Source organism: Carcharhinus amblyrhynchos, chromosome 2 (assembly GCF_965287045.1).
Source record: "Carcharhinus amblyrhynchos chromosome 2, sCarAmb.v2.hapA, whole genome shotgun sequence".
NCBI classification, from domain to species: domain Eukaryota; kingdom Metazoa; phylum Chordata; class Chondrichthyes; order Carcharhiniformes; family Carcharhinidae; genus Carcharhinus; species Carcharhinus amblyrhynchos.
Window position 1 is genome coordinate 55,075,639 of NC_137325.1, and position 25,022 is coordinate 55,100,660.

The 25,022-nt window shown below is 40.3% G+C and overlaps 1 protein-coding gene across 3 annotated transcripts in view; it reads left to right on the plus strand.

Moving 5' to 3' along the window:
* The window catches only part of creb5b (cAMP responsive element binding protein 5b), a 359,057-nt gene that overhangs the window by 325,389 nt on the left and 8,646 nt on the right, over positions 1 to 25,022 (plus strand). For all 3 annotated transcript variants that reach the window (XM_080205922.1, XM_080205930.1, XM_080205939.1), the window contains 3 exons: positions 10,894 to 11,208; positions 15,920 to 16,147; positions 21,453 to 21,561. In XM_080205922.1, coding sequence (XP_080062048.1) covers positions 10,894 to 11,208; positions 15,920 to 16,147; positions 21,453 to 21,561 — 652 coding nt within the window. The remainder of the gene's footprint in view (positions 1 to 10,893; positions 11,209 to 15,919; positions 16,148 to 21,452; positions 21,562 to 25,022) is intronic.

Below are 25,022 nucleotides of genomic sequence, written 5' to 3' on the forward strand. Positions count from 1 at the left end.
GACAGCAGCTTGGGAGATGACAACACAGAGAGATTTGAGGTAAGGTGATAATTGGCAAGGATAGGTTTTTTTGAGGAAGGAGCAGTAATGATGTTTATGAAAGTTAGGCAGATAATCGCTTGAAAAGGGAATTATTTACAATGATGTCAGCTTTCACTGGGGACGGGAAGAGAGTTTGAGTGGTCAGCAATTTGGTGAGAATGGGGTCAAGGAAGCCAAAGATCAATTTCATGAATGAGATAAATACAAAACGAGAAGGAAGGGAAAGAAATAAGAAAGGCTAAGGTAAGGAGGCAGAATTAGATAGAATTTACATGTACAGTAAACATTTGGGTGCATGCTTTATTCCACCATCATTGTATGTGAACAATTTCAGCATCACTAGGTGTACTCATGAAAGCTTATCAGAAAATTTTAGATTTGGTTTTACTGAGTATTTGAAAAGATTTTGGGGATTATTTTGGCCAAAGGATGGAAACAGGTGCTGAATGGGCGCTGTGCTAATTATGTTGGCCTGTTTGAAAATCTGGAATTGGCACACAATTTTGGTCCTAATTGCTTATTACCATAACTGGAATGTATCCGAAATGTTAAACCAGAAATCTATCAATCTAGCGCTCAAGCACTGATCAATGTTAGTAAAGTTCACTTCCGCGCAAGGTGTGGAGTACTCTGGCTGGCACAGAGTGACAAAATACATGGCTCAGGATTTGAGGGAAAGGGTACACAGGTTCTTGGATTCAGCACTGGTGAGATTTTGGTGGTAGGGGCCCCAGAGAAGGAGTTATGTTCACTATCCACAGTGGAGGAAGAATACCACCTCACACTCGTGACCTCTCTCCTACAGCCTGGCCTCCTGACCTTCTCTCATTTCTCATTCATCCAACGGAGCTCCTAATAAGCTGACCATGACCCTTTCACCTGGTGAATTTTATAAGATGGGCAATAAGTTGGAGGAACACAGTGGATCTACGTTTAGGTATGGTCCTCAAAGAATGTATAGAGGAAATATTGTTGAATATTGGTGAAGTCTTGAGAAATTGCCCCAGAAATTCTCTTAATGTGTTACAGAGATCCTCTCCACTTCTCCAGCAACAATGAATATGAAATAATGGGTAAGAAATCATCTCTTTAAGTCAAGCTTGATTCAGCATCAATACTGTGTTTACTCCAAAATAGCTGGTTGTTTTTAGAAGAGGGCATTAGTTGAAGTGCTAGTCATCAAAATGTTGTGCAGCCCCTTTAACCCCTGGACTATAGAAAACAACCAAACACCCAAAAATTTCAGAAAGCAGAAATAGGCAAAAAGGGGGCAATTTTCACCAAAATCTTCACGCATTAACAAGCCTTCAATATGGCCTAGATGGGATCTTACATGCTGGTTTCACAAAGCAATTAAAGCTACTGCTATGAACATCTATACTTAGAGCATGAAACATATTACTGAAGTTTGTAACAAAGGCAATGTAAAATTGTGGGGGCCTTGATCTTCATATGGATTGGACAAGTCAAATTCGTAAAGGTGATCTGAGAGATGAGGTTGGAGAATATTTTTGTGACAGTTTCCTGAAGAAATGTGTTCTGGTACCAATAAGGAATAAAGTTCTTTTCGATCTAGTTTTGTGCAATGAGGCAGGATTAATTAGTAACACCATAGTAAAAGATCTGCTGGAAATTTGTGATAATAATACAGTTGAATTCCACATTAAGTTTGAAAGCGAAATACTCCAACCACAAGCAAGAATCTTAAAAAAAACCATTACATACGTGGAGGGAAGAGCCGGCTAAGGTTGATTGGAAATAGACAAAAGGGGACAGTAAATAAACACTGGGGAATATCAAATTAAGGAAGTATGCAATAGTCAACAAAAATAGAGTCAGTACAAAAAAACTCAGCAAGAAAGATCTGTGTGACTTACTAAGGAGGTTAAGGATGGTATTAGATTAAAAGAAGAGGCTTATAATGTTTCAAAGAATAGCAGTAAGTCAAAGGATTGGGAGTTTTGGAAACCAGCAAAGTGCCATCAAAAGGTTGATAAAAATGGAAAAAATAGAATGAGAGTAAACTAGCCAGGAATATAAAAAAATTACAAGATTTTCTATAAGTAAATAAAATGGAGGAGAGTAGCCAAAATAAATATTGTTCCCTTAGAGACAAAAAAGGGAGAAATTATGGGGAATGAAGAAATATTTTTTCTGTTTTTGCAGTTGAAGATACAAATTACATACCAGAAATAGGGAGTAACCTAAGGACTAATAAGTGATGAAATTAAGATAATTAACATTAGCAGAGAAAATGGAACGGATACATAATAAGGGACGAAAATCTGATAAATCCTAGGGCCTGGTGGTCTGTATCTAGGGTTTAAAATGAGAGAACCACAATTAGAGTAGAATTTAGTGTCCTCCCCTGCGACGAGTTTGGTGGCGTGAGCATTAAATCAGGCAGGAAGCCAAGCCTCATCATTTATGTTTGACTGAGAGAGCAGATATCCATCACTGTTGTTGCGACAGCTATACCCCAGTTAAAATATTGCCTGATTGACAGGGCTGACTCATTGTTCTCTGTGATCAATTTCATAATGTTTATTTACACAAGGTTAAATGGTTTGAATATTTGTGGTTTCTGTTATTGATGCATTAAAAGGTCTAGATTATTGTGTCAGGAAAATAGAGGTAATTTTAAGTCACCTATATTTGTATTAAATGTTAGAAATAAGGTATAGTTTTAAATGGGTTTAATTTAGTGTTGCTGTGTAAGAAGGAGCAAACCTATAGTTAGATTCATGTTAGACAAAAGTGTTTGCACTGGCAGTTTTTGGTTTTAGATGAAACTATCTTCTATTGTGCTTAGAGGGTTGCAGTGTGAAAAGTAAACAAGCTGGGTGAAGCATAAAATCATTGCTTAGCAACTAAAGGGACATCCTTTGGGTAGGAACTATTTTTGAGTTAGTTTAACTGAATTCATTAGCAATTGGTTTTAGAAGGCCAAAGAAGGAGCATCTCTCTCAACTTTTCTAGAAGAAGAGCTATACTATAGATGACGGTTAAGAAAACAAATGCTGGAAACTTAAAGAACAGCTAGTTAAGGAAACTAGAGAATTGAAGAAAAGTTTCCAGGAATATTGAAGTGAAAAGGATCAAAGAGGAACTGTATTTTGGAACAGGATACTGTTTATGGAAATTAAAGTCAGACCCATGAAGAGAAGAGCTGATGAGGCTGACTACAGACAAGACATAAATCTAAAGTAATCATAAGGTTTTACCCCTTGTGTTGAAGCAGTAGTATTCTATTGGCAACATAGCATCTGAGTTTGTGTAAAAGCATTTAAGCCAAAGAAAACCTGCATCTCTCCCCATCATGAGGGTCTTGTGGCTGTACTGTCCCTGACAGACCTGAAGATCACCCCTGGCATGGTGATTTCAGGTAGCTCTGTGTTTAACATTCTTCACTCCTGCTTGTCAGCTGTGAAACTTTGAAAAGGCCTGGTAGCTTTAATCTCCATGTCCCATGAACAGCTGGTAAGATTTAAAACACTGCAGCACTTCATTCTGCAGCAGGGATTTCCCTTTCTCTCTGTCAGAAGCTGCAGGTGTGAGCAGACCCTTTTCAAGTCCTCTGACAGAGAAGAGATGTCAAATTCTCTGTGGGTGGGGCGGGGCGGGGGGGCGGGTGGTTTTGCAGTGGTGGCAGGAGGGTGGAGGTGGTGATCCTGTTCACAGCTTTTCACCCAGCCGCAATGTATTTATATAGCTTTCATTGGAAATCTATGAGCTTTCCTAGAAAGCTGAAATCTTTTAAACCCTCTCTATGCCTTTCAAAACCTTTGATCTTTTTCAATTTCATAGTGCAGTGCTTTGAAATAAGCTTTCTGCCCATGGAGCATGGAGATCAAAGCGACCAGGCCAGTTCAAAATATTCATACCTAATAGATAGGAATGAAGATGTTGATCACAGAGCTACCTGAAATCAGCATGCCAAGTGATCTTCAGATCAGCTAGGATTAGAAGGGGCAGCTGAGCCACGAGACCCCCATCTTGGGAGAGAATGGTGAGATTAAACCTTTGCCCACAACCCCTAGGACCCTTAGGGGACACTCTGTTTGCAGCAATGCAGTGGCAGAGGGCACATGGGCACTGGACCTACTTCTTTGACCCCCTTGTGACCCAAGATGCCAGGCCAGGGTGTCAGTGCCAGAGTGCTGGAGGAAGTGCAACATTGGCACTACCCTGTCCTGAGGCTGGGCATGAATGGGAGGGGTCTGAGGGGAAATGAGGGCTGTGTGAAAGTCTGAGGAGGGACAGGGAGTGGGTAGTGCCTGAGAGGTGTGGACGGTGGAATTTTGAGGCAGCGGGGGAGGCCTGGAAGTTCTGAGGGGAAGGAGGCTGAATAGTGGTCTGGGGAGGAGGGTGATGTTGGCTCGGGTCACCCTTATGCATGCATGGTGTTGGGCGGGGACCTTGTTATTTGAGTGGTGGGGGCAGGATGTCCCTCTTTGCTGAGGCGTCAGTGGTGCTCCCCTGGTCAGTTGTGGGGAGGAAACAGTTGGCATAGATTGGGGTGTCCTTTTTCTCTGAAAAGCTGAGCTGGCCAGTGGGTTTCTCACAATGCATTAATTTGCATCCAACAGATGGGTGAATGTCACTTGATAGATGCTGCCAATACCTGGGAAGATACTCTGATTTTCCCACTGGCGTGGGCACATAGCCTGATCCGGGAGAATCGCACCCATTTGAAAATAAATTTGCTTATATATTTCAGTCTAAATTGTCACCCACAAGGATAAATAGTGATAAGTATTTTGTGGGTATATGCAAAACGCAGACAAACTCATTACATTTCTGCAGCAGTATACACAGTTCAAAACGTTACACATCCATATGCAATTCCTGTGCACACCCAAATGCACAACTGCAACTGTTGTGAAACATACCCTGTTTTAACTTCACAAGCATCATGCAATTCTTCGATTATGTCTGCTTCCAATCTGGATTATTCAAGGTTGATGTTTTGACATTCATGGTACTCTTATGAAATGCAGTTAAGTCCTCGGGGTATAAGGAGATTAGCCTACTGTTTGAACCTATCCCATTGTAACTGCAGACTATCGTACACAGATTACATGTGTGTTGAGTCATCCTGTTGTAGATCAAACTCAATCTCAGGTCAGTAAAGGTGAAGAGCAATGAGAGCACTGTCAGGTTAAATGCGTTAGGCAGCAATATAACCAAGTTCCAGGATTTTCTAATGAAGGGTATTGATCAAATTCTGTAAAATGAAAAGCGACGGTTTTTTTCTAGTATTATTTAACGGGGTATATTCCATTACCTTATGTAAAGTAAAATTTGTGTTAAATTTCTACTGTTTCGATACTGGTCATTATATTCTATACGTCGTTTCTATTCCTTGTCAGTTGAGAGGAGGCTTTGAGTACAATGATTTTAGGTTCTCTGGAGACCCTTAACAATTCTAAACCATGAATAGCTGCCATTACTTAGATTTCTCAGCATAGATTTTGATGTGGTTTGTAAGGGAGTGAACAATAATCAGACATGTAATTTCATTTTCAATATTTGTTTCATTGTTAGTTGATGTGAAACAATTACAGTTTTTGAGATGTTTCCTGGTATTTGGAAATGATCAATAGCTTCAATGAAAAGATAGTCATTTCAGTAATATTTATTATTGCTGTCTGCTTATCCCAATGAAAGAGATTTGGTCCATCTTTTTTAGTAATGTGTTGAAGAAAGTTGTATGAAAATGACAAAATGCTGCAATTTGCGAAGTATTATTGTCAATACAAACATAGTAAGACAATGTTGACCTGGATGCTTAGCATTTGGAGTTGACGGCACTGTTTATAAAAACTTCATCTTAATTGCTAAGCATGTTATGATTTAAATGAAAAGATCGGGGATAAATACTTTTGAATTAACATCATGCATCTGTTTGATTTAACCAGTGTTATGGGGATAGATTTACAAGTTTCACCTCCCAGAGTCACATGTTGGGAATTCAGGCTTTAGGGTTAGTTGACCCTGTTGAATTTTCCATCTATTAAGTTTATTGGACAGAAAATTCCTGGGAACACACTGCCATCCTTCCCAAACTCCCATAATGCAGTTCCAATGCCCACAGCTATACATTGGGAAAGAGAATGGTAAAGTTATCCTTAAGTGGCAGCCTGGTGTGTATGTAAAATTGTTTGCACATACATCTGCACATTTGTTTTTTTTGCAGGTAATTTAGCTATCCCCAAGGAAATAGAAACAGCCAAGAGATGCTACACTTGTGCTGGCATTATGCTTGAAACCCAAGTTAAAATTCTAAATAAAATGGCATTTAAAAATATTTGGGATAAGTGTTCATGATCTTTATTTATTCAAAAATATATTTAAATGTTTTACCACTATTTCACATGAAATGTATTTTTTTCTGTTTTGTATTGGGTGCAATGGGAACTTTGTAATTCGTGTATCAGGACCAGAATTTTGCTTGGTCAGGTATGTGTTCACCTGGGCTTGACAGTGATGATAGTTGGTTGACATAATGGATGCTACATGGACTGAACAGACAGAGCTGACTTTCAGCTTTAATGAATAATGAAGCTGGCCAAGAACATGTTGTTCAGCCTCAGCATGAAGAATCAAGCATTTCAGCAGAAATTAATGAGGCACCAGAGTCTGATCAATGATGGCTTGGATGATACTGCTTCAGGTCGCTTAGCTTCATGCTAGTACTGTGAGCCAGGGCATCTGGTTGACTTTTACACTAGGGCCTGATGAATGAAAAGCTTGCAAAATCTTGTTTATCTTTAAAATGTCTTGATTGAGGAGCAGCTGCATACAAGGTTTCTTGATATATTCTATATATTTATTGTTTATTAAAACCACTGACTGGGCTGCAACATTTCATTTTGAAATGCACTGAAAAATGCTATGCCATGTTCTATCCCTGGAACTAAGTGTTAACGTTTAATTGAAATACCTACTACTTCAGTAGGTGATTCTGTAACAAGAATTTTAGAAGTAAATGCTGTATAATGTTCACTCCAAAATTAGCAGCCGCTATATACTATGTTCAGAGTGCAGCATAAATGGAGAGATTGGGGTGAATTTTCAATCCCCCTGTGCAGCAGAGACACTCTGACAACCACTGGTAAGTTCAAGAATGTACAACCCACTGCTGATGTTATGGTGGTCATGGTCATTTTGCTGGGGTTCTCTAAGGAGGTGCCAGCCAGCTGATTGGGAATATTTAAAATGAGGTTTAAAGATGTCAATATTGGGTGACACGGTAGCACAGTGGTTAGCACAGGGACCTAGGTTTGATTCCTGGCTTGGGTCACTGTCTGTGTGGAGTTGCATATTCCCCTCGTGTCTGTGTGGGTTTCCTCCGGGTGCTCCAGTTTCCTCCCACAGTCCAAAGATGTGCAGGTTAGGTTGATTGGTCATGCTAAAATCACTCCTTAGTGTCCTGAGATGTGTAAGTTGGAGGGATTAGTGGGTAAAATACGTAGGGATAGAGGGGTAGGGCTTGGGTGGGATTGTAGTCCCTGCGGACTTGATGGGCCGAATGGCCTCTTTCTATAGTGTAGGGTTTCTATGATTTCTATGAAATTCTCCTTCATCTTAAAGCACATCTCATTGTCTTACCTTTTGTTGATGGTAAGGTAATGGGCTTACAGTCATGACATAGTTGAATCATCATTTTGGAGTACAGATTCCACCTTTTCCTTCTTTCAATCCTTTGCAGTCTCATGGGTACTTAAGTGGTTCCCAGGATGATAACCAATGCCACAAAATTTTCCATTCATGCCTCTAGCTGAATGATTGAGTTTAAATGCTCATGCTTAATTCAGTACTCCTGCAATGCTGATCACTAAATCCTCTGGGATGCAGGATATATTCCAGTACTTGGATAAAAAGTTACACAAATGTAATCATCTCTAGTGAATACTTGTGAAATATATATTCATTTAATATTTAAACTAGTTTGTCTTAAACTTTCTGACTACTTTTATATTTAATAGTTTGCATTTTCTCTCTAAATGCTCTTATCATTTTTAACATTCATAGCTGTATTGATTTCTAGCATCTTCGTTTGACTCCTAATAATTACATCATGTTGTGGCAAATTTCTACATTCCTCCCACCAGTTTTCTCTCCTTGGTTCATGCACACATTTTATGTCCTTTTTATTGTTTCTATTTTAATCATTGTGAATAAGCATTTTGGGGAATGCTTGTTTATCTCGCACTTGCATTTCTTGGATAGATGTGCATACTCAACATTATTTTAAATGCGCAAAATTTTGTTAAATGAGATGTCTTTTATTATTGTTCCCCAGTTAATTTACTCTCATTTTCTTTTAGGTTATAATATATGCAATGTTGCTGTTTCTGTTTCTTTTCCTCTGCTTTTTTTGTTCTCTCTTTCTCAACTTGCTGTCTTTATTGGACATGTAGGATATCAGTCTCATTCCTTTCCTGGTTTGGTGGTTTTTCCTCTTATCTATAATAGACTATTCAGTGTGGTAACTTTTGGTGAAAATGTGCAATGAGCAATTCCAGTTTGCCTGTCAGTTAGACAGTTTTGTCCTAAGTTAAAAGATAAAAGCAAAATACAGCTCTGACAAAGGGTCATCTAGACTCGAAATGTTGGCTCTATTCTCTCCCCACAGATACTCTCAGACCTGCTAAGATTTTCCAGCATTTTCTGTTTTTGATACAGTTCTATCCATTCACTCCAATTGATAGGAAAATTGCAGAGTTGTGTAGTGGGTAGCCACACCAATATTATCATTTTAAACCATCTCTAAAAGTTAAAGTTACTCCAATGACTTTTCTTTTTGTTTCTTTTCCTATTTTAAGTTTTAGTTTTCGGCTTCTCGGACTTTTTATTTATCTCCTTTTGAATCTGTTTTACCGCCCCAATAACTGTTGTATTTTCTGCACATGGACCTTCCTCTGAGGACCTGAGACAATCCAGAAAATTTAAGTACAGTGCCTTGGTGGCAATTATACAATAGCAGCACAGAAAGTTTGCAGTTTTCCTGATAGCGATGAATGTGGGCCTTGAATACTTGCCCTGATGGTTGTGAATACTGTATTTATCACATCTTACTCCTAGTTATTTTACAGGAAAATGTAATTATACAAAAAATGTGGTTGTTTATACCTTCAAAAGATACTCAATCCAATGAGAAATCTACTGGATTCAGTAGTCATCCACATACAGATTGCAAAGATCGCTCTTTGTAGAGACGCCATCTTCTGTATTTTAAACAAAAGCTTTGGGGTAGTAATTAGAATGCAATTTGCCCAACTTTCAGATCTAAAACAAGGGTGACAACAATGGATTTTTCAGTTTATTCAGGAAATTTTTTTAAGACAGCCTTGGCAGCCATTTGAAACAAGATCAGGCCCCATTTCAACATTGACATGTGAGTCCAGTACCCATTTTAGGAACCATTTGCGAAAATTTTAGAAATTTACTCTGCTTGCACTGCACCAAATAGAAGTAACCTAGTCAAGTGATCCTCATAGTGCCATCCTGCAGCCATATTATTACTATGGCTGCTGCTGGCTCATGTTTACCTGCGTCCATTTACCATATGCCATTCCCCCCGCGCCCCCCCCCCCACCCCATCTCACCCACTCCCTGCACAGGCTTGAGGATCAAGTCACTGTCCCAAAGGACAAAACTGGGGAGAATGAAGCAGAAAGCTGCACTGGGATACCCTATTGGTGCCTGCAACTCAACGTTGCTATTAAAATGAGAATTAATTTTTATCATCCCAGGATTTCCATCTTCAGACACAGGTATCATTATTGCAGATCACCTAATTTTGTAGCAGTAAATTTTATTTTGGCATATTTAGTATTGTGGCTTATCGTGCGCAGTTTCAGTTACCTTTTGTAGAATATGAAATATGGCTGATTATCTTTTCATAAACTAGTAGAAGCAGCAACTACTTTTCATCGTGTGCATATGAATATTTTTTTTTGGCAAAATAACAATGACCTAAATTAGTTTTACTTATGCAGCTACACAGTTGGTCTTGGTACTCCCCCAGTTAGTCCTGTAAGTGTAGAAACTGAATTTCCAGTTTGAATTACCAGAGACATAAGCCCTGTCATTTGTTCCCCTCAGCTGGGGTTCTGTCCTCAAGAGACCTTATTCCATCTGCGTGTTCAAGTTGCTTTCCTGGGGGAGAGGGGTGGCAACTAAGTAATTTTCTTTGTTTCAACTTGAATAATTTTGTCTTCAGACAGTCTTCCTGCCATCTCTTCACTATAGCTTTGTTCCGTTGTAACCTAATCAATGCCAGATCTCTGTTGGGCAGTTATTTGAATAACATGCTAGTAACCAAACTGCAGCAAGCAGCAGGAGGATAAACTTACTGCCCTCCCAAAGCAGTACCCATGGCGTTAGACACCGAAACTCAAAGTGATGCAAGGTTTTTTTTTGATTTCATTGCCACAAACCATTCTGAACACACTTGGACAGTTCCTTTTTATATTTGGTGCTCAAACAGCCAAGATGAATACATTTGAAAGGTTACATTCTTGTTTTGCTCAGAGAAGGTAATGATCATTGCTGTAGTGACATTAAAAAGAAAATGTTTGGCTCAGAATCTTTAAAAGCAAGAAAACCTTTGAAAAGGGGCTTTTAAAAAAAAGCACAGATGTTGGCCAATGAAATGCAAAACATTAATCTTGTAATGAAGTATGATTACACAGTTTTTAATACCAGCATGACTTCTACCATTTACTTTGACATCTGGGGTTTTTGGATATTGAGGAGAGAATGTGTATAACATCTTCAATATGGCAAATTTGAAAAGCAATGAGGTTTTAATTAGCATTCTTTGCTTTGTTTTCTTTTCAGAGGCTTAAAGCAGCACTGAGTCAGCACCCTGCGGCTTTGTCAAATGGAAATATGAACATGATGGGTCAAGTAATGGAGATGATGACATCCAGGCAGGAGCAGCCACCACAGCCACACCATCATATGCACTCACATCAACACCAGCCTCCCTCCCACCATCCTTTCACACATCAGCAGCAGGCACCGCACCCGCATCAACATCATCCTCATCATCACCAGCAAAACCACTCCCATTCTCATCCACACCTACACACACATCCACCACAACACCAGACCCCTCCGCTGCAACCTCTCCCCACAGGAGCACAGAGTCAGGTAAATCATCTATAAGGATATTTATAGAATGTATTCCAGGTATATGGCCATACCACTGAGTGAAATGGAAACTGATGCAAAAACAATGATCATACTGTCTATTTTCTATCATTAATGTAATAGCATTGCAACAGGGATTTTTATCATCAAGAAAAAAAATGAGTATTTTGTAGTGCACTTTATCAATAACTTTGTACCTGGAGATGTACCTAATAAAACCAAAGGGAAGAATTTCTCTGCTTACTTTATATAGCAGGACCAATACAAGTTTCATGAGAATTTCCTGTAGTTAGTGTTTTCTGCAAAGTTTTAAAAGCATATTTTCTAAAGATATTTATGGGGAGATTTCTAACTGGGCCCACACTCTGTGTTTGAGCAGAAATTGATTTCATACAGATCACCCCATATGAAGAATTCAGGCTGTGTGCATCAGCAAAGATAGCCCTCAGATACGCTTTTGTGGTGGTGGAGCAAGCAAGTTGTGGAAGGGTAAAATCATCAGGACTATAGAGTCAGGAAGAGTACTCCTGTTTCTCATGAATCCATGGAAAGCAGTGGAAGATCTTGGCTGGAATTCTGCCAAAAAGTTCTGAATGTTGAATTTGCGTGAAAACTGAAGTAATTCATGCTGGTTTTTTCAGTAGGAGTTCAGAGAAGTATCTCTCCCGGCCTCCTGTGCCAAAAAATTAGTGCAGTGGGATGGGAGAGTCATGGCTGTTATCTAGACTGGCCACTGTGGCGAATGGAATACCCTGAGCAGCATAGGCCTGACACCCGCCCACTCATCAGTAATGAACTTTGCATTGAAGTCTTCCAATGGGTATTAACTAACATATTCCAGGGTGTACGCTCTATTTTTAGAAACAGAAACACAGTTCAACCCTTTGAACCTGTTCTTGAACCATCCTGTTGGATGATGGTTCATTTGTATCTTAACTCCATCTATCACCATTGGCTCTGTCACCCTTAATAACTTTGTCTAATAAAAAAATCTATACTGTTATGAAATTTTCAATTAACCTCACCTCAACAACATTTTGGGGGAGAGAGTACCAGATTTCCTCCAGACCATTTCATAGAATCATAGAACTCTACAGTGCAGAAAGAGGCCCTTCAGCCCATCGAGTCTGCACCGAACATAATCCCACCCAGGCCCTATGCCCATATCCCTACATATTATACCCACTAATCCCTCTAACCTACACATCCCTGGACACTAAGGGGTAATTTCTTAGCATGGCCAGTCAACCTAACCCGTACATCTTTGGACTGGGGGAGGAAACCAAAGTACCTGAGGAAACCCACACAGACACGAGGAGAATGTGTAAACGCCACACAGACAGTGACCTGAGCCGGGAGTTGAACCCAGGACCCTGGCGCTGTGAAGCAGCAGTGCTAACCACTGTGCTACCATGCCGTTTGTGAAGAAGGGCTTTCTGGCTTCACCCACAAATGGATTAGCTCTAATTTTAAGTATATTCTATCTTGTTCTGGATTCTTCCACAAGAGGAAATTATTTCTGTCTACCCAATCAAATCTTTTACTTGCCATAAACACCTTGATTAAATCATTTCCCTTACCCTTTGATATTCAAGCAAATGCAATCCCCAGTCTGTGCAACTAGCACTCGTAATTTACCCTTTTAGCATAATTCCCTTGCTAAAAATATGCTTTGTATCTATTTTGTGTTCATAAAGCAAACTAAGTTCTATCATTTATGAAATTACTAGAGAAAATATTTACAAACAAACTTTTGCTGTCATGACACTTTGGTTGGAATTTTCCCATTACGCTCACCACTGAGATCGCAGCAGGCAGGACACGAACCTTGCAAAGGTCAGTTAACTTCAAGGGGATTTTCTGGCTTTTGTGCAAATGTGGCCGGAAAACCCTATCCTTAGTGTGTGAAGAAATTTCCCTGCTGGATACTGTTCCTGGCAGTGCAGGAGTTAATCATTTTGAAGGGAAGATTTGGTGAAGCAAAGCAAATGAGTGCAAATCAGAGATGGGACTATAAATTACGCCTTATTCTCTGATCTGCATTCTCATTTTGCGTCACCTAATCACTTGTCCTTTTGTATAAGCAGTACAGGGTAACTGTCAAAGAACGGGCAGCTATTCTGTTTTTTAGAAATAGGTTTTCTTACATGATTATTTTGATATTTAAAAACCACTAATCAAAGTGGCAATAATACAGTATTTTCCACCCAACATTTTGCTGAAATACAAATGTAATGGTGGAAATGGTTGCCAGTCACGGTTCATGGTAAATAATGTTGTTTTCACATTTCTCAAGCACTTAAGATGGACAAATATATATGTTGACCAAGTATGGGGTCAGCAAAAGAGAGTAAAAATAAATTAATGATTTTGGAAGTCTGCGACCAATCCTTCTGATGTAGCTTGACTTCTGTTGCAAGCAATGCTACTTTTAATATGGAGAGAGTCGATACGTACCAGAATTGAATCTAGGTTTGAAGGAAATAAATGATTCATACATTTCTCACCTTTCACTACTCATGCTTATTAGTTTCAAAGGATGGAAAGAGTTGACATTTTACGTCTGCACTCATGGTCTTCCTACAGCCCTTAAACAAACACAGACATTGGGCATGATTTTTTTTGGAGTTGCACTAACTCTGGCACAGTTCCAGTAGACAGGGTAGGAAATGTGTCTGGGAGCAGCTCCAATGGATCACCACCAAGTTCAGGTTTTTCCAGTAGATGTGATGGAGATATAAAATATATCCATCCTAATATCAACAGATATATTCAAACACGATGTAAATTACACGCAGGGTTGCTTTGACAATGGGGGAGATCATTTAACATGTAAAGGACTATCTTCCGATAATAAAACATTTGTCGATAGCTATCCACTAGAATTTCTGAGGTTCTCCAACACTGTGCCCCCTTTATGTTACTGCCTGGGAAGGGGTGGGAGGGGAGGAGAAGGAGTGTGTAGTATATCTGCCAACAGTAATTAAATTGTTGCTGATTTTTAAAGCAGAAAGCCCTAACATAAGAAATAGGAGCAGAAGTAGGCCATCTAGCCCTTCGAGCCTGCCCCGCCATTCAGTAAGATCATGGCTGATCTGTCTTGGCTCAGTTCCACATTCCCGCCCTCTCCCCATAACCCTTAATCCCCTCTCTTATCAAAAACCCATCAACCCGCGTCTTAAAAATATTTAGCAAGGCAGCCTCCACCACTTCAACGGGCAGAGAATTCCAGAGATTCACCACCCTTTGAGTGAAGAAATTCTTCCTCAACTCCGTTCTAAACCGCCCCCCCTTTATCTAACCATTGAGCTTGAAATATTTGACTAATATTGTTTGCTGGATTTGGGTGGGTGGGGGGATGGGAGTGGTCTGGAAGACACATGGAATGTGCCTACTGTCTCCTGAAAGGGGTCTGTACATTCTATACATAAGCACCTCCAACTGTGGGATCCAGGCATATGTAACTTGAATTTTCTGAGCTCTGTAAGGGTTTTATTTGGTGGAGGGGGGAGAGGATGTATGGAGAGTCTAAAAGCAAAGCATCAGTCCACTTCCCCAGTATGTGTCCCATTTCCATGTGCTTGTATCAGAGGTGATCCTGTGCAGCAACTCATCTGGCAGCGGCAAGAAACCAAATCAGCTGGTTTCCCAGAGCAATGACATTTTCTGAATGTCGTACAGATCCACTGCAGTGTCTGGAGCTCATCATCTCAGTGGGGTCAAAACTCAGAGGGGAGTTATTTTTGCCTGCAACTGACAGGCATTCAGGTCAGCAAAGGAGCAAAACAACAAGGCTCAGGGCAAGACTAAATGAATTAATAAATTAATCAGAGGGAAGAATAACATATAATTCCTATAGGGAGAAAACTGAGGAAATTCACAGAAATTAATACAGAATATAAAGAAAGAGAACAAGAGGATGAACAAAGAGTCAAAGAAGCAGCTGTAGAAAAAAGCTGTAACTAAAGATATAAAAGATAACAGTAAGTTAATATTTTCACAGTTCAGTACAGTAAGGTGATAGAACAAAGCAGAATCTGCAGATGAGTCCTACTTAGTATAATAAATGACTCCTTTCCTTGGAGGAAATAATGAGCACCCACACGCTGTCCCTCACTAGCAACAATCCAAGTAGAACTAACCTCAGCATAAATCAGCTGGAAGCCTGAGACAAACCAAAATGGTCCAAAACAAATGATTCTCCGTAAATAGGTTATTTCTCCAGGAGTAATGAGACAGCCAAGGGAGCAGAAATGTGAACCACTGATGGTTATTTGAGAGAGAATCAATTATTACTCCATAGGATGGCAATGTCCCTTTAAATACAACACTCTCAATTGTGTTGCCAATTTGGTCTCCCATCAGCCATCTCTAATTGAATAATGAACACAGAAAATAGTTTGTTAATTGTCTGCCTTCCATAAGATCATGCAGGTAGGCAAACTGCTGATACGAGTGACATCAGAATTGGGAAATGATCCCATAACCAAAAAAAGTTCCTCATAATTTCCCACATAAGGTGCAGACCGGTGTCTCTTTAGATGGAGCCTTTTCTGTTCTGTTGTATATTGTGATGGGGAGAAATGAGGCCATCATGAGCATCAGATAGAAATTCTCAAGTGTGAGATTACAATCTGTCTGCATTTAAACTGAAACTTTGTGCTAACTCTTTCTTTATATAATGCGAAATACATTTGATGTTCCCTTGCAGGTCTCACCTGGAGCGCAACAGATGCAATCTCCACAGTCAGGGCACCCAACTCCAACCAGTGGGGGCCGTAGGAGAAGGGTTGTGGATGAAGATCCTGATGAAAGACGGAGGAAGTTTCTGGAAAGAAATCGCGCAGCTGCAACACGTTGTAGACAGAAGAGAAAAGTGTGGGTGTTATCACTGGAAAAGAAAGCAGAGGAACTCACACAAACCAATATGCAACTTCAGGTATGATATTTGCTTACAAATCATCCTAGAAAAGGTTTTTCATATTATTTGAGTTTATCATTTGAAAGGAGCATCATTTCATGCTATTTTCTAATCGTTTCTACTATGGCAGGTTTAGGATTAATCCTTAATACTCCCAAAGATATTTTATTCCAGATTGCATATATATGCTCAAAAAATGGAGCATAACATTGCAGCTTTTTAATTACTGAACAAACATTTAATGTTTCTCATTTCTTCTTCCATTCTCAAAATGAATTACTAAACTGTGTACGATTGTTAAAATTGCACTGCGCAATGTTACGAACGATCTTATTCATATGAAATTCCTCCATCTGTTATTTAATGGAAACATCATCTCATTTCAAGTGATAAATTGATATCTTCTTGAAAAGTAGTGGACAGAAGATTTCCATGAGCTGAAAGACTCTCCCTTTCAGCTCAGAAGATAGTCAAGATATTGTTGAATCCTTTGGTGACACTTGAGTTAACTTTCAAAATACATTCTGCTGCTTCACAAGGCTACAGATGATGTTCAGGGGAAAAAAAACACCAATGTTAACTTCATGTCCGATTTATAATCTTGTTTTGTATCAACTGAAATGTAATTATTTAAATATGCTCACTTGTTTTAGTGGATTCTTATCACGAGAACAATAAAAGTTTACAACAGATTTTTTATTAAATAGCTGCTTGTTCTTGAAATTCAGGGGCTCAGATGAAAGAGAATATTTAGTTTTGGTTTTGTTAGCTTAGATTTCAAAGTAGATTCTCTTGATGGACTCAAAGAGAATGGTATAGTTGATGAAAGAACTAAAGGCTATTTCAGTCATGTTGACCTAAATATAGATGAAATAATTTTATCCCCTCAAGATGGGTAAATTTGGCTCAGGTAGGGTTAAAAAATTAAGAATCTGAAACAAGAACATAATTCTCCTCAAACCTGCCCTGCCCATTTCCAATTTTAATGAAGGCTGGAAAAGGAAGGGAATTTGATCAACCAATTTGTTGTCAGCTGGTGGGTCAGTAATTGAAACCTTTTAAGGAGGCTGTAGCCTTCATTTTAACAATTTTTACTTTGAAGCCATGCTAGCTGGCTCTCCCTTGGGAAACCAGATGGGTGAGATACAGAAGGGCTGAATGTGTAAGGTAAGTGCCTTTACAATACTGCTTTTGGACCAGTATGGGCAGGAGTGTTTCTGCCAGCTCAATAAGCTATCCCGTAAATCCCCTCCCATAATCTATCTGCTTCTCCCCACCTCCTAACCATCCAACTATCATCTCTCCCTGTCTACACCACACTGCTTCCTTCTGCTGCAGGCTTTCCAGCCCAACAAGCAGCCAGACAGTCAGTCAGGCTGGCTGTCGGACAGGAAACCTGGAGAAAACATTTTGAGCAATCAGGATGTTTGGGAAACCCATGCTTTTGGATTTCCTGTCCACAACTTCTTCCCAGCACCCCTTCCCACCCACACACCTTGTAAATATTGGGCCTGTAAAGTCAAAAGAGCCAATTTTAACTCAGGCCATCTGGCAAGAACTCTGCAGTACTAGTTCTCAACTCGCTGTGCTGCACTTGTCATCTAATTTATCTTCTGATGCTCCTTGCTGCCTGATTGCCCAAGGCCGATTGCTGTGTGGCCCAGAACCCGGCTGAATCAGGTAAGCACCTCATTACTACATTTAATCCTGTGCCTTATGACATGCATCTGAACCAGATTTGAGTTACAGTTGAGCAGAACATATGTCATTCATGCTGTGTACAATTATTCCAGCTGGTGAAACAGAAGTGGCAGAAAAGGCTGAAAAAATTAAGCACAAACTTGTTCCACAAGAAGACTAATGCCAACCTGCATCGCAAGCCGACCCCTCCATGGTCACTTTCCTATCCTTGGACCTAACTGCCTGCCTCAGCATTCTGGATGTTTGATTATGCCAGCCCAGAGCTGGGTGCCTGCCATGAAACACTGCCAGTCACCAAGAATACTGAAATGAGACCAGGTCCTCAAATTGTTTTAGGCCTCTCACTGACAGAAATCTCTCCTAAAAGCATAATGCAGGAATCCTTGGCCTGGATTTTCATTCCCAAAATGGATGGGCAGAATTCAGAAATTTTCAGGCTCGCAGCACCTGCCTCAGGAAAAAGTGCTCCAAATTGCAGGATCTATGTTCTGGTGGGCAGTAGGTGCAGGATGGAATCAAGCTTACCACACAATGATGCAGATCGGAGGTGGACATGGGTTGCCAAGGGCAGAGGCGGACTGGTTCAACCATAGGATCCCTACAGTGCAGGAGGAAGCCATTTGGCCCATCAAATCTGCACCACCAACAATCCTACCCAGGCCCTATCCCCATTACCCCATATAACCCTGCTAGTCCCCTCGACATTAAGGGACAATTGAGCATGGCCAAACCACCTAACCCACACATGTTTGGACTGTGGGAGGAAGCATACAGACATGGAAAGAACGTGCAGACTCCACACAGGCAGTCACCTGAGGCTGGAATTGAACCCGGTCCCTGGTGCTGTGAAGCAGCAGTGCTAACCACTCTGCCACTGTGCCTCTGCCATGGTTAAAAGGCCTGCATCAGTTCTGTGGACATCATCCCACTTGTGTCATTTAATAAAGGCCCTCTAGCCCTTCTCCCTCATTCTCACTGACCGCTCACCCACTTGCCATGCCCCATCTATGCCAGTCAAGTCAACCCATACCCCTTAACTCCATGGACCCTTATGGGCTTCAGTCAACCTTGTGGCAACACTTGTCAACGTGTGCCTTAGTAATCACCACCCCGTATGTGTGGGTCAAAAAAGGATCCAGAGACAATAACCAACACCTAGCTATGTGGCTGAAAAGACACCCCATTTCCCATTGGCCCCTTATAGCACCTAAATCAACTCATGCCCCCACCCATCTCCATGACCTCTTATAGGCCTTAAGTCAATTTAGTACCACTCATGCCAACAGATGATCCCTATCATTCATCCCCATAGCCCTTACAGTCCCTAAATAAACTTAGTGCCAACTCATGTCCAGCCACCATCCTTTCCCTGCATTCCATCTCATCCAGCATTCATCATATTCACATAGGAGTCATGCTGAGATGAAAAAAAAGTTCTATTTGTCTACTACAGACTTCATGATGTAAAAATAATCCTATTTATAAAAGCCCATTTGTTACAACGAAATTCCCTCAATGACTTAATCCCTTATAAAAACAAACATAAACCCACAAAGAAAGCTAATCCTTTAGTAACTTATTGGGGCTATTGTTCAAACTGTGAACTTACAGCTCTGCGCTGTGATGATGGTAGATTGTGGAAGCAGTCTAGCAGTAATAATATTATAATGATAACACTTGGGGTTCTCTCAATAAACATCAATTGAAACTGCAAGCACAGATTTGTTTTTCAGATCAGGGACATAGGCAGGCTGTCTTTTTTGCAAAATTTAAAGGACAAAGGATTTAACTTGAGAGTTCCCTAGACGTTTTCCATCCTTCACAAGCATCTACCTTTACTTGATAAAATGGTAGCTCAAGTATTGCAGAATCTAGCGAAAATAGAATCTGTTTGAAGTAAACAATGAGTTCAAGTGGCTTTGCTAAGGTTGAGTTTCCTCATTTGTGAATCAACGTCCGGCCCCAATCCCATTCTGATAAAAATAGGATCCATTGAAATTGAGACTTCCAGATGCAGGTTCTAAGCCCTAATTTCAGTTGGCTGTGGAATCTCCATAGCTCTGCAAAAATCTCAGCCCTTTTACATGTAAAAAGGAAGATAGATGAATTTATATGAGGTGGGAATTTTCTCCTACTGAACATACCCTTTCCCTGCAGCGGGGGTACGTTATTGGTGGGATCATAAGATAGCGTTTTTCACCAATCACCAGACATGTCAAAGTGTTTTACAGCCAGTGAAGTTAGTACTTTTGAAGTGTACTCATGTCGTAATATAGGAAACACTGCTTTGTGCATAATTGACTGCTAAGTCCCACAAACAGCAATGTGATAATGACCAGATAATCTGTTTTTATAATCTCATTGAGGGATAAATATTGGTTAGGACACCAGGGGTAACTCCCCTGCCCTTCTTAAGACTGTACCATGAGAACTTTGACATCCACCAGAGCAGGCCCTCATATCATCTCGTTCAAACAACAGCACCTCCAGTGCACCCTCAATACTGCATCAAAGCAATAGCCTTAATTTTTGTGCTCAAGTCCAGAACTGGATCTTGAAACCAGAACCTTGTGATAGAGAGGCAGAAGGGCGACCCACCAAGTCACAATTGACATAATTATTACAAAGCCATCATTGTACAAGAATGTCCATGTACACTCTTGTAGCATTTTTGTATGCAGCAGTGTCTGTGTGATACGGATTTTTAGCTGGAACCATATAATCCCTACAGTGCAAGAAGTGGTTTGCACTAACTGTCAGAAAGAGTGTCCCACCCCTCCATCTTATCCCTGTAATCCTAAGCATTTACCATGGCTTATCCACCTAACCTACACATATGGGAGGAAATGGGAGCACCCGGCGGAAACCCGCACAGACACAGGGAGAACGTGCAAACTCCATACAGACAGTCACCCAAGATTGGAATTGAAGCCGGCTCTCTAGCACTGTGAGGCACCACTGTGCAATATTGCCACCCTTTTGGTTAATTTTGTTTATTCTTTAGCAGGTGAAGCCGCATTTTTAATTCTTTTTAGCTACATCCAGTTTCACAATCAATCTACATCAAAAACTTGACATAGCTTTTGCAGCAAAAATACTTATTTTCATTTTCTTTCCTTTTCACTCATAAGACGCTTTGAGACATCCAAGGTCATGAAAAGTGCTATTAAAATGCAAGGTTTTTTTTAGTTGCTAATGCAGGGGAAGGAATATTCCATTTCAGGCAGCATCAAACACTTTTGTCCTGTGAGACCACACCTATAAGCAACTTGTTTGAGACTACCAAAACTCACATGAACTTTTTATACAGCAGACATAATGGCCTTGATTTTAAAAAGGTGACAGTGACAGTATGTGAAACAAGGCAATGTTTTGTGGGTGGTAACATGGAGGAATGGATTTCCCTTGGGTCCTGACAAATTTAATCTGATTAACATTTTTGGAATTTGTTTCCCATTCCATTGAAATTGATGTGGATAGGGTTTGATTTTTGAGGCTTGCATTTTTCTTCCCGCCAGACTGAAATCCACCTGATTTGGGGGTTAATCCAACAATCTGGGACAGAATTGAACCTTGGTGAAAAGCTCTGAATGATTTTCACCTTTATAAAATGTGTCCACAGAATGAGGTCTCTCTCTTGAAGAATGAGGTGGCACAGCTGAAACAACTGTTGTTGACACATAAAGACTGTCCAATCACAACAATGCAAGAGGAGTCACAAAGCTACTTAAGTAAGTAAAACGCATCTCTGTCAAAAGAAAATGGATTAAGTGCACTGGAAGTAATTTTCACCTCATCACTGGAGCACAAAACCAGATTTTCTGACACCCCAATTTTCCATTGGAATTGATGAAAAGAAAAACTGGGAAGTGTCAGTGATGAGCACATGATCTACAATATTAGTCCATGCTCCCGTGGTAAATTGAAAATTATTCTCTCCCCCCTCCATTGATTTTTAATGGTGGGTCTTTGTGAATATTCGAGTATTTTAATAATAGATTAGAATGGTTATAAATAATGTGATTATTACATCATGAGCTAGGTGGTTTATAATTTTGTTTGGATATCATTTTTGAAGACAATTCAGTAACTTTTGTGATGTATTGTTGTCAGTTTTGTAATTCTTATATCCAAAGATTCTAGTACGCAGGGACTGAAGTGAGACAGGTAAACAAATCTCTGTAATAGTGGACTCTGCTGGGTATATTTTCAGTGGCTGCCTGAGGGACGTATAAACTATGAGGGGTAGCAAGCCCCACTATCATCCACCCATACTGACCCATTCTCCATTAAACGGTAGGCAAATAGGTGCTGAAATTGGCAACCTGCTCGCTATTTTTAAGCAAATAATTAACAGACAACTGAGCTTGTGAACAAACCAACTGACCCCAAATATTATGCTCTTTACATCATAATACAATTGGTGTAAAGAGATGGATGGGAGTAGGCTGTTTTTCTGACCCAACTGATTAAAAAGCAAGAAGAAAGGTTTACCTGCGTTTGTTGGGGCAGTCATAGAATTCCTACTGTAAAGGAGGAGGCCATTTGGTCTATCAAATCGGCACTGACATATTGCCCAGGTCCTATCCATTTGCCCCCACCTATTTACACTACTAATCCCCCTGATCTCCACATCCCGGGACAGTAAGGGGCAATTTAGCATGGCCAATCCACCTAACCTGCACATCTTTGGACTGTGGCAGGAGACTGGAGCACCCAGACAAAACTAACACAGACACAGGGAGAATGTGCAACCTTCACACAAACAGTCATCCAAAGCCGGAATTGAATCCAGGTCCCAGGTCTCTCGGATCCATGTTGCCTTTGTCACATGGCCTCTTCACAGTCCCATCAGTGCCAACTATTGAGAACTGAGACTGAGGGATCAAAGTCCCACCTTAAGACCACCAGTAGTATATTAAGGCTGGGGGACGGCCATGTTTAACACCGCTCTGTTCAGGGCTGACATTTATTCCAGCGGGGGGGTGTGGTGGCAAGCAGTGTGCTACTTCCCGCACCCTAAAAATTTCAGCTCGATATCAATTAGTTTCTAAAAATTGTGGCAATTATTTTAACTTGGGAATACACAATGTTAATCTATAGAGGGACCGAAAATCATTTTGGTTGAGCCTTATAAAATTTGAAAAACTCAAGTGCAAACCAATATGTAATTAAAAATTCACATTTATTATTTAGCAATGGCACCATATAATTTCAATAGCTATCTGGCTCAACTCCAGTTGAGGGATAGCATGTCTTCTGTTCTTTCTCCCTTTGGAGACGGTTTTGAAGGCCTAATTTGTGGATGTTCTCAGGGTACCCTTGTAATTCTGTTCACTGTGGTCTATCAAAGGCGACGTAAGTTCAGTGCTGGGCATCTAATAGCCAAAAAATACTAATCCAGAAAGGATATTAAAAATTACAGAAGATTGGATTTGGAATTAAAGATGAAAGATGCTTGACCCTTCAAGGATTTTCATCTTCCCCATTGGAGGAGCAGGGTTCAGTTTTGCTTTTCTGGCTGGCAGTCGTAAAGCAACCCTGCAGGTTCAGATTACTCATTCTCTTTCTCCATCCTCACTCCATCCTCTCGGCTTGGGAAAGGATCAATGTCCTTTTCTACTAGTGGCTGAAGATGGCAGTTCCACCGTCAAAGGGGAGATTCAATTATTTTGAAGCTTTTTGTCAACTCATTTTACAAAATTCAGATCACTGCAATTCAAATATTATTGCAACTATTTGTTGTTTCAGTTTTTATTGATTTTTCATTTTTAACGATCAATCCTGACAGTACATTTGGTTGGTTACATCACTATATATCAAATTTCATGTAAATCTTATTATAGTAGTACACAGCTAGATATGGGTAAAGTATTGTCTTTTCTTTACCCACTTAAGTGTTCATGTGATAGTTCCATACATGAATGCCAATTTCTGACTGAAATCACCCCAACAAAATGTAAAAAGCCAATAAAAAACAGAATGTACACCCTCCCTGAACCCTGGTCCCAAAAAAAGTGGCTGGAAAGCCAATAAACATCCTTTGCAACTTCCAAGTTATGACCCAGAAACTCTGCTTTGTTGGTCAATCCAGTGACCATATCAGCTACCACCTAAAGCCCAGTGCTACCCATGTGGCATCATATCCTACAACTTTCATGAATGCAACTTTCTGGTGCATTGACAGGGCCAGCACAGCAGGAGGCCCCACCACAGAAAATGGCCGTGGATCACAACATAGCATGCATAGAGGACCATCTAGATCCAAAGACAGAAGTCCAAAAAAAATTGTTAAAGCTTTCTGACAGTCACCCGGACCATAACTACCTTAGCTTCACAGTGCAAACTGCCAAGAAAAGCAATGAATAAAAGATCTCAAGTTCTCAATTTGCAGACAAATCGATCTTCCTCAATACAATCCAAGCAAACCTGTATTCAAATTAAGTATTTCCTTCAGAACCTAACTCAGCTAAAGAAAAAGAACTTGCCCTTCTGGAATTGTTCTTTCACTCCCCCACACATCTCTCTCTGCTCTCTGTACCCTATGTGACTACATGTTAAAACATGTAAGAATACGTGATCAGGGCCTGACTGACTCAGAAATGGAGAGACATTTGCAAACATATTTTCACCTTTGCGTTGTATAGGTGGCACTTCGAAATAATGTTTTGAGCAAAGCACACCATGCAAATATTTCTCACATTCACAAATTATACCCTTTTTGACATGTGGCTGGAGGAAGGACTGTGACTAGAGAACGCAGTACTTCATATGTTTGGGTTCAATCTCCATATTCAACCATTTTGGGCAACAATCTGGGTATGCACCAGAATCTGTGGATTTTAACCTGTGTGCACTGGCCCTGCCCAATCCTTACCCCAGAAATACACAGGCAAGCATAACATGTCAGAGCTAGAAATTGCATTTGCCCCACCAGGATGAAATTCAATTCTGCCCATAACATTAGGGGGAATCATATGTTAGCCAAAACATGGGAAATTCCAGCCTATGTATTTATTTCCTGCTCAATGTTAGTCAGAGCAGGAAATAAATACATAGGCTAGAATTTCCCATAACAGAAGTGGCTTGTCACTGTCCGCTGGTGGGATCACCTGCCGAAGGCAATGGCTGTTTACCTGGTTCACCCAATCCTCCACTGGGAAACCTGCGGCTGGGATTGACTTCAGTGGAA